The 9,999-nt window shown below is 35.8% G+C and overlaps 1 protein-coding gene across 1 annotated transcript; it reads right to left on the reverse strand.

Annotated features, from left to right (window-relative positions):
* Positions 1 to 6,808: 6,808 nt before the first annotated feature.
* On the reverse strand, positions 6,809 to 8,186 carry LOC143575217 (zinc finger protein CONSTANS-LIKE 5-like). The gene is made up of 2 exons (XM_077059643.1): positions 7,402 to 8,186; positions 6,809 to 7,171 (listed from the first exon to the last, which is right to left on the reverse strand). The coding sequence occupies exons 1-2, from the start codon at positions 8,143 to 8,145 to the stop codon at positions 6,809 to 6,811; spliced, it is 1,107 nt and encodes a 368-aa protein (XP_076915758.1). The 5' UTR covers positions 8,146 to 8,186.
* Positions 8,187 to 9,999: the final 1,813 nt, after the last annotated feature.

Here is a 9,999-nt window from a genome sequence, read left to right on the forward strand (position 1 = left end):
GACTGTCCTATCATCAAGATACCAGGCATGAAGAAGAAGCTTGCAATTGTCTCGAATCTGATGCATTAGGGGGTGTAAAACAAGGGAAAAAAGAAGTGGTCCCAATGGGTCTCCTTGTTGAACCCCCGTGGTGGACCAAATATTATTATCCTCAAGATATAGTCTTGATGGCTGCGCATATAAAAATTCCACCCACAAATAAATAGAAGGGCATCTGATCCTTACCTCATGAAGTAAAGCTGATCTATCCACCATATTAAATGCATTAGAAAAATCAACTGTAAGCATTGCAAGAGACCCATCAGTGTGGCGCTCACTCAATACCCTGTTGGCGCTATGTAATATGGCCTCCGCACCACTCGGCACACCAACCCCAAACTGGAAATCATTAAGGTATTTGGTCATTTCTTTGCCAACCCCTTTCATAGCCACCTTAGAAACCAAACGCCTCCATATATAGTACCCACTGCAATAGGTCGAATCCCGTTGTCGGGTTTTAAAAGCGGTGTAAGAGAGGCAGATTCGTCAAACTCTGCCAAAGTAGACGGACATCTCCCTCCTAACCATAAATTAACCACTACAGTGATAGCACATATGAGGTTAGTGGCAATAGCCGACCCTTCTCCACAAAGAGCATCCAAAATATGTTGCGCTCTCAAACCGTCCCTCACACACGAAGTTCCTTTGGGAAACGATTTAATGCAACCAAGGACACTATCAACCTCCGCCACAAGAGGAGGCTCGGAATAAGTCATGTTCGGCATAGCCGACGGTTTCTTGTACGGGTGTTCAGCCTCTAAAGCCTTTGTGGTATCAGAATTGTATGGTGCAACACCAGATGAGTATAACACCTTTACTGCAGCAGTAAAGTAACCATCCACAACTTTTCGAAGACACTGTTTAACGTTATTGTTGACAAGATCCCCCTCCTTTTGAATATCAATGTCACCTTGGCCTAAGGACCTCGAACCAGAACCATTTAACAGATTTTTAATTAACATGGTAATACCATCAACTTTCCCCCATGTGGCTAAAGAACTCATTATTGAATGATGCTGCATGGCTTTCCTATTCCCGGATCTACTTTCGTGCCTATTTTTGGGTCTGAACACCTGTAAAGTGCAACGAGGAAGAAGTAACAGCCTAACCCACGCATCAACAGAATCTGGTTGAGCAACCACTTTATAGAGTGTTGTTTTCAAAGCTTGCGAAAAGGCCATCCGACAACTATGAGGGATACTCTTGACGGTAACGATAGGTGCCTTAAGTACACGATCAAGGAGGGAGACATCCAACACGAAGGACTCATGAACAGTTGTCTCGGGGCCCTTGATAAAAGGTTTCGAAATCCCAATAATGTGTGTATCCGAGTCAATTGCACGATCATTAAACTTCACAATGCCATAAGGGTGATCCCAATAATGTGTGTATCCGAGTCAATTGACCGAGTCAATTGCACGATCATTAAACTTCACAATGCCATCAGGGGAAGGGTGGGGGGTGTTATTTATTTTTTTCATAACATCGCCTTGCTAACGGGCTAACACGCTAAGAAGTTATTATTATTATTATAACCGGTCAATGTAGTGATATCATACACATAATATGCGGCCACTAGAAAGTGCTCTTTTGTGTTGTGGCCACTGTGAGAGTCAGGATGACATATCCGTACAATAATTGTTTCAAAAATTAATGTGAACAAATTTTAAAAGAAATAATATATATATTTTTTCATATCACGTCTAAAGCTAACTTATTTTGTTATAGCCTTATTCTTACACTTACCAAGTTTATTGTTCTTACCGAAAGACTCAATGTCGTAATTTCAATAAAACTTGGTTCATAATTATATTAGATGTTAAGATCAAACTTACTACGTTGGTCTTTTCTATAGAGTTGTGATTTACTAAAATTATATTGAAAGTTGATTACGGTTAGAGTCAACTTTGGTTTTCGTCCCTATGATTTGTCCAAATATGCGGTTTTAGTCCAATAGTTTCAAATTTTCGATTTCCGTCCCTGTGGTTTCATTTCACTTGCAATTAAATCGGAATTTACTAATTCCGTTAAGTCTGGTCGTTAAACACATCAGCGTTTCCTTCACGTGAGGGGCAGTTTTGTCCTTTTTTTCCTCAAAATACACCCTAGCCCTCACGTGAGGGGGCTTGCGAATTAGGACTGTGATTTATTTGGGGAGAAAATGACAAAATGGCCCTCACGTGAAGGACACGCTAATGAGTATAACGACCAGACTTAACGTGATTAGTGAATTCGGGTTTAATAGCAAATGAAATAAAACCACAGGGACGAAAATCGCAAATCTGAAACTATTGGACTAAAACCACGGATTTAAACAAACATAGGGACGAAAATCGCAGCTCACTTTTATGATTAAGAATAATATAACCAGGAAAAACTTGTAAATTGAATTTGCTATTGTAAAATTGTTCATAATAATATTGTAGAAAACTATACTATCGAATATGACAAAAAAAAAAACGAAGCGGGAATTTCTAGAAATAGAGAATAATGATGATTCGAACTTGTAAACAATTGCAATTTCTAGAAATAGAGAATAATGTGATCATGTCATACAAGCAATATCACCTAATGAAAGGTTCCTTAACAGAAGTGCATCAAATAGTGTTTCTTAAAAAGGTATATGAACAATATCCACAGGAAGCACCAACCTTCTTGATGTTTATTTATTAATTTATTAGTATTTCTAAGCATTAAGAATTCCCATTTGTGTCAAAGTTCTGTCCTTCCATTATGCTTTCACACAACTTGTACACTAAAATTCATATAATATTCTCTTTATCAACTTTATTGAAATACATGGATATAAGGATATTTTAGAAATTTGAATTGTATTCCGCTTACCTGTCTCTCTATTGTAATTGGATTTTTTTTATTTACATTTTTTTTATTTTTATTGTTAGAACGTATGCTGGTATATTGATTTTTATGGGGTGTAATTAGTTTACGATTTTCTATCATACTTATGGACTGATTTTTGTGTTTAAGTCGAACATAGAGTTGAGGAAGAGTATTGAAGATGCACAATTTCAAATGCTGTATAGATCCAATATGTTAATGTTAGTAGGGTGTTCTAAATTTGTTTCGTTACATTATGTTATAGTTTTTTGTTTTTTTTTTCCTTTTTTTTCTTCCCGTAATTGTTTATAACAAGAAGAGGATGCAATTCATTCTTATTTCAATATATATTGTGTTTAATTTCACTAGGCGTAGCAATCGAAGGTAATCAACCATTAAAGGCTTTTACTTCTACGTAGAGGTGTACAAAAACCGTTTTTTTCTGTCAAACCAAACCGGTTTGGTCAAACCATGGCTAAAACCGGTTTGACTCAAACCGGATTAGGAGCATGAAAGGTCGAATTGGTCCAAATCGATTCGGTTTAGAATCGATTTTTTCTCAAGCCAGTCCGGTTTTAAAACCAGTTGTGTAGTTCAGAAGAGGAACCGGTGATTGAACTGGCGGGATGGGTCTGTGTAGTACCTAGTTTTGTTGAAACTGGTTTTTTTGACAAACCGGTTCGGATCTGTTTGTAGTGAATTGGTTCCAAACCGTTTTTTTTCATCTCTACTTCTACGTATATGTGAATTTTTTCATCGGCCCAACTTTTGCTTATGCTTTATTGGCCCAATATATGTTTAATATGAAAAAATTACAAGATTAGAGTTAGCCCAATATTCTATCTATAATGCGAAATTGCTATAGCACTTATATATTAGAGGCCCATTAATTAGAAACTAGACTTAAAAAGTGTTTTGCACTGACCTACTTTACTTCACTAAAAACCCGAATTATTTCCTATTATTAGTAAATTAAAATATGGACACCACCCCTTCTGTCTCTCGCGACCGACCCCATTTAGTTCTTCGAGCCGAGGCTACGCAGCCAACTTCATGGATCACACATCTATCTAGTCCCTCTCTCATTGGGCGAGAGCTTTCAACAAAGCATCTCTCACTTGGAAAGCAGGGACCGGTCTGCTTTGGAGATCTTACATATGTTTTTGGAAATTCGAAAGAGGGCGCTATCTAATACTATAGCTTAAAATATATGTAAACTATTAAGTGATTCAAGTCTTTGTCAGCTTTTTTAATCAACTTTGTGCGGTCATCTTATGATTATAGTGAAATATATATTGCGCAATACAATGTTGCACCAACTTTGGCCAAAGGATCATTATTGTTCCACAATCGTACATTGAAACTGACCATACGTATGATGCTAAATTTTTAACTTCTCTCTTATCGCATTAGGGTTTGGCTTTCTTGAATTACCGATCCCTGTTTCCAATGTATTATATATGCATGGTGCATTCACAACCTGACCGTGTAGGATCCTTGGGTTGCTAAAATAATATTAGACTTGAATGCGGAAGTGTCTTTAACTCTACTTAAACTCTATAAGAACGACATGTTCCAAGGAGCGAAGTAGCAACACCTACAAGATCGAAGTTCGATAGAATATAATTGACTTGTAATTTAAGGCTTGACCGTGTCATAAACTATGGAGCACCTGTTGATTCTTGATCTTTGATTTGTGACATGTGTATGAATTATGATCCAGCAAATTATATGTATATTATGTGAACATATAGGTATTGGACTATATTATCATTAAGTATTATTAGTGCGAGCCCATGAGTCCATCTTAGGTCTCTAGGGTTTGCACTCCGTCTCTATATAAATATATATTATAATGCATTATCAAAAAATATAGACGGAATGCAAACCCTAGAGACCTAAGATGGGTTCGTGGGCTCACACTAATAATACTTAATAGTAATATAATCCAATAAACATATAGAGACAGAATGTAAACCCTAGAGACCTAAGATGGACCCGTGGGCTCACAGTAATAATACGTAATCTGTTGATAAATAAATAGTTTATAATGAACTATACAGGCTGTAAGATAACTACATAGTTCTCCCTCTTTCTCTTATATAAGATACAAACAAGCTGTCCTAAACTCTCTCTTATTGATCATATTTGACAACTCTCAATCACATGATGTCCCTCCTTTTTATCCTATGACTATAATCCATCATAGATGTGGAAACTAGCTTCTAGTGGCTCTATTCTCTTTGTTATGCCAAGTCATTGTTCTCTTTTAGAACATCGAACCCTACCTAAACAATGGTTCTCTTCCATTAACCCGTCGCGCTAGTACTTCCACCACTCTTGTCAAAACTTAAGTATCACCACGTCTTTCCAAGGCAAAAACCTAGTGTAAATGTTGTTGTTCAAATACTACTTCTATAGGTTATTCTTTTCACGTGAGAACACTTTTAAAAGAAAATGTTATTCTTTTCAGGCGCGACGAACAACTCTAAATTACATCATTTCTTTAGAGATTAGAGTTTATATATGACAAGATATTTGAAATTCGAATTTCTCTCTTCAAAACTAAATGTTCAAGGGTAACGCTTTTAAAGAAATGACGAGAAAACTTGAACCGAAAATGTGAGGTAGACGCCTAGAAGAAAGAGACGTGAGACAAATACGTGAAAGGGAAAACTAGTTATTATTGCCATATGTTTTAACACCTCTAAAAATTCTTTAAATATTTCGAATTTATACATGACAAAATATTTGACATTCCAATATTCTCTTCAAATCTAAATGTTCATAAGTAAACACTTTTACGAATATAACAAGAAAATTCGAATAAAAAATAGGAGGAAGATGTCCAGAAGAAAGAGACATGAGATAAATATGTGAAAGGAAAAACTAGTAATTCTTTCCATACGTAGTTAGGCATCTCTAAAAGCCAAATCATTTATTCAAAAATTCGAATCTATAGATGACAAAATCTTTGAAGTTCTAACTTTCTTTTCAAATTTCTTAAGTAAACGTATTTAAAATATGAAGAAAAAAAACTTTGACCCGAAATTACGAGAAGGACAAAGGACATTCAGAAGAAAGCGACGTAAGACAAATGCGTGAAAGCAAAAATTAGTTATTCTTTTTAAACGTGGAGAACATCTCTAAAAACTATATCATTTCCTTAAAATTCAAAATTATACATGAAAAATTATCTGAGAATTTTAATTTTCTTCTCAAATCTAAATGTTCATATCTAAAACCTTTTGAAAAAGGGACAAGAAAACTTAAACCGAAAATGCGATGAAGACGTCTTAAAGAAAGAGACGTGAGACAAACGCGTGAAAGGAAAAAAAACTGCATACTTTTATAAAACTAAAAGTATTTAAATACTAATCAACTTAATAGTTTGAAAAATAGAAAAAATATTTAACAAAAAAACACATCATATAAATAGTTTTAATAACTTAATAAGGTGCTTATCATTTGCCACAATTGAATTAGCATCCTCACAATGATTCTACCTTGAACCGCCGTAAAGTTTCTTGTTTTTGGAAGTGAATATCAAGGTTCAAAAACCGGAATAAAAGTAGATTTTTTTTTAGTTTAAGAGCAGGAGTAGGATTATATAGGTGCGTCAGCGTGTGTAGTCGTTAAAAAAAAGCAAAAAATAAAATAAAAAATAGATAAATTAAAAAACCTTAGACCTTTCCATATATGTGTAACATAACCCCGAGTTAATAAGATATAATAATTGTAGGTGACCCAAATATTCATCAACACACAATAGTCTATCTTTGACTTGAGATAATTTTGACTTTGATCTTTTTGTCAACTAAAAATAGTTGCCCCTTGGAGGTGATCAATTGTCAGATTTAAACCTCATCTAATTATTTAATTCTTCCCGAAGATAAAATTATACACGTCACACAACATCACCGGAATTACATCAAATCCCCCGGCAATACGACGGAACAACGCCGTATTCCGCCTCGACACCGCCCGCGGTAAACAACCACCGATCGGCATCCGAGTCTCCCGACTCCGTTCGCTTAGCGAACCGGCCTTTGATACGCGGCCGCGTCTCCGCATACGCCTTCCGCGAGGCGTATCGGATCGTCTTTTCAAACTTTCGGTTTTTCCGTTTTTCGCGGTACCGCATAACCCGAGCCTCGCGATCGCGACCGACTAATTGCGTCGGTTGTGGATTTCCGTTCGGTTTGCCTCCGTCGTGTAACACGAACGAATGCGATATTTCCGACACCGGTTTCATGTCCGGTACGATTCCTGCCTCGATCGAAGACGAAGATACCTGAAATCAAAATTTAGCGAGATTTTAATTATTAAACCGTGTATTGGAACATATAATATTTTGGGTTTTTAGTATCGAGCTATAGACACGGTCTTCTATACATATTGTAATAATTGTTTTTTACTAAAAAGAAATCATTTTAGTGAACCGTGCACTCGATACTAATAAACCCTAAATACTGTAACATTTTATATAGTCTAGTACAACATAAAGTAATATGAGATACTTACACTATGATTGACCGATTGAGTTAGATAACTATTTTTGTTGTACGAATTGATATTAGATCTAGTGAAATCGATTTTGAATCGATTTTCGGAGGATCGGCGGTCTACGACTTCTGGAAGGGGCGCGGTTTGGAACGGAACCACGCTATCGTTAACTGAATTAAGGAAGTGATTGTGGAGCTTTGTATCATTCAGAACGGGAAAATCGAATTCCAGAAGATGATCGGATTCCGGAAAAAACATATCGATAGATTTCATATCCTCGGGCGAAGCATCGATATTGATCGTATCCGCAGGAATCCCCCAATTAATTTCCTCGTTCGTTATCGAACTTTTCAAATCGTCGTTTATGTTTACATTAGGTTCAAGGAACGCGCATGCGGTCGATTTGACTAAAACCTCTGCGCAATCGTAGAACGGGACGACCGGGACCCGGTCGTGCCGTCGCGAAAGCGGGTTCGCCGAATGTATGTCTCGGTCGCATGTGACGCAGAGCGCCGCAGCGTCAACCTTACACGTGACGCTGGCAGGCGCCTGCTCACATACTTCACACATCCACACGCGCTCGTGGCGCATGTGGGTGTGCATCTTCACATCACAAGATAAACACAAGAACACCGAATCCTTGCGGCAGAACAATATCGCAACCGCGGTTTTGCACGTGTCACACGCCTTAGCCAGCACGTGCCAACCCATCGGAAAACACTTAACATTAACACCACCACCAATAGTTTCAACCATCCTCATATTATTATTATTAGACACTTTGTGTGCTTATTATTATTGTGTGTGTGGGGGGGAGTTAGTAAGTTAATGACTTATAACTTAATAACTTAATGTTGCATTGATCTACTGGAAGGGTGTGAGTGTATCTATATCTCTTGTAAGGTTAGGAGATAGAAGCTGACGAGTACATAGAGGACACGTGGACAGATAATGGCCATAAAAAAGATTTGATTATAGATAAAATAAGATTTTTATTTTTAAGTTGTCATGTGTCTGTCCAGATGAGGGGGGCCCACCTGTGAGCACTGACTGACAGCTGCGTTGATGAAATCTTGGTGAAACCATAACATTATCATCCATTATAATAATAACAAAACAATAATAATATTATTATTATTTTATTAAACATTTTTTTAAGAATTTGAAAGAGCATTCTAATAATAGAAGCATGGTAAACAGGGCGAGTGGGGCCGAGTAACATGTTAGTAGATTCGTGTTAAGCTGGGTTCGAGTTAAACTTGATTTGATCGAAAAAATATGGATTGTTATAATATAAGACTTGATGTTAAAAGGTTTAGTTATCGAATATTTGTTTATAGAATGATGAAAACAGCGTAACTTTTATTTACATTGTTGAAAACAATTTACGACTATTTGATTATAATAAAAATAAGTTAATACGAAGTTACATCTTTGTTAAGGTGATGGTGATGTTATCATTTTGATATTAACAAAATCGGATGGTGATGTGGGCGTTGTTTTTATTTATTTACCTTTTTTTTTAAATTTGATTTAATGAGTTGAAACTCAGTAAAATATATTTAGATTATCAAAATATTATTTTTCTTTCCGAAGTTAAATTCGATTTAATGAATTGAAAACGAAATCTTAACATTGTGATGTGGGCCACATTTTTTATCACGGGTCTTGACCCGATTGTCTTTCTACTTTTATCTTTTTTTCTAACTTTTACTTTCTATTTAAAGTAACTTTCAGAAATTAAATGAGATCAACAGGTGTTGTTTTCTGCTATTAGATTAAGATATCTAGGTCAACTTAGTACATAATATATAAGATGATTGATGATTAGTCATAATGCCATTTTAACTTGTTAATGGGTCCACTCTTAAATCATGCAAGCTTCTTAATTTTGTCAGATGTATATTTTTTTAGTTTATAAAAGTAAAGTCTTTTAAATAGGGACAACTCAACCTTCATCAAGGCTTAAATAATTCTTAAAATTAGGTCTTTAGTAATAAATTAGGATATAAACATGCTTAAATTCAAAGAATCTAACACTCATGAACCTAATTTGATGAGGAATTAAAGTACATCTTAATAAGGCACCAAACTTGAACTACTAAAACGTATTCTACAACTAAGGCATTTCCCGAAGTTGGCTCGTTGTTAACGACCTCTACACCTATGATCATTCGTAATTAACTTTTAACAAAGGAACATAGATGTTATTTATGCCCCAACTTGTTACATATAAAATTTATCAGAGTTTATAGTGAGCAAATATGAAAGTTGAAAGTATGTCTTTCTTGAGTGCCTACTACTATTTGATCTATGACAATCGACCATAATATACATCGTCCTTTCATGAAATACTTGATTCTTGGTCATATGTATAGCTGAATGACTATCAAAGTGTAACCACATTATGTCGTTAGAAACAACCTCGAGTTCTCTTAAAAGACGATGCACCCATGTCATATCTAATGTTGCATATGCCATGGCCTTATGCTTTGACGATGCTCGATTAAGATACCGATTAAGATACCGTGTGCTGCTTCTTCCAAGATATAAGATTTTATCCCAAAATAAAAACACACAATATCCAGTGAAAGACCGTCATGAAATAGGATAACT

Source organism: Bidens hawaiensis, unplaced genomic scaffold (assembly GCF_021521415.1).
Source record: "Bidens hawaiensis isolate Kalapana, Puna unplaced genomic scaffold, B.hawaiensis_p1.1 tig00027311_1, whole genome shotgun sequence".
Taxonomy (NCBI): domain Eukaryota; kingdom Viridiplantae; phylum Streptophyta; class Magnoliopsida; order Asterales; family Asteraceae; genus Bidens; species Bidens hawaiensis.

What these genes read in the sequence shown, in the direction of transcription:
- LOC143575217 (XM_077059643.1), bottom strand. Translation starts at nt 8,145, where the DNA reads ATGAGGATGGTTGAAACTATTGGTGGTGGTGTTAATGTTAAGTGTTTT. An exon ending in CTCAATCGGTCAATCATAGT is followed by an intron (nt 7,172 to 7,401) that starts GTAAGTATCTCA and finishes TTTTGATTTCAG; the next exon opens with GTATCTTCGTCTTCGATCGA.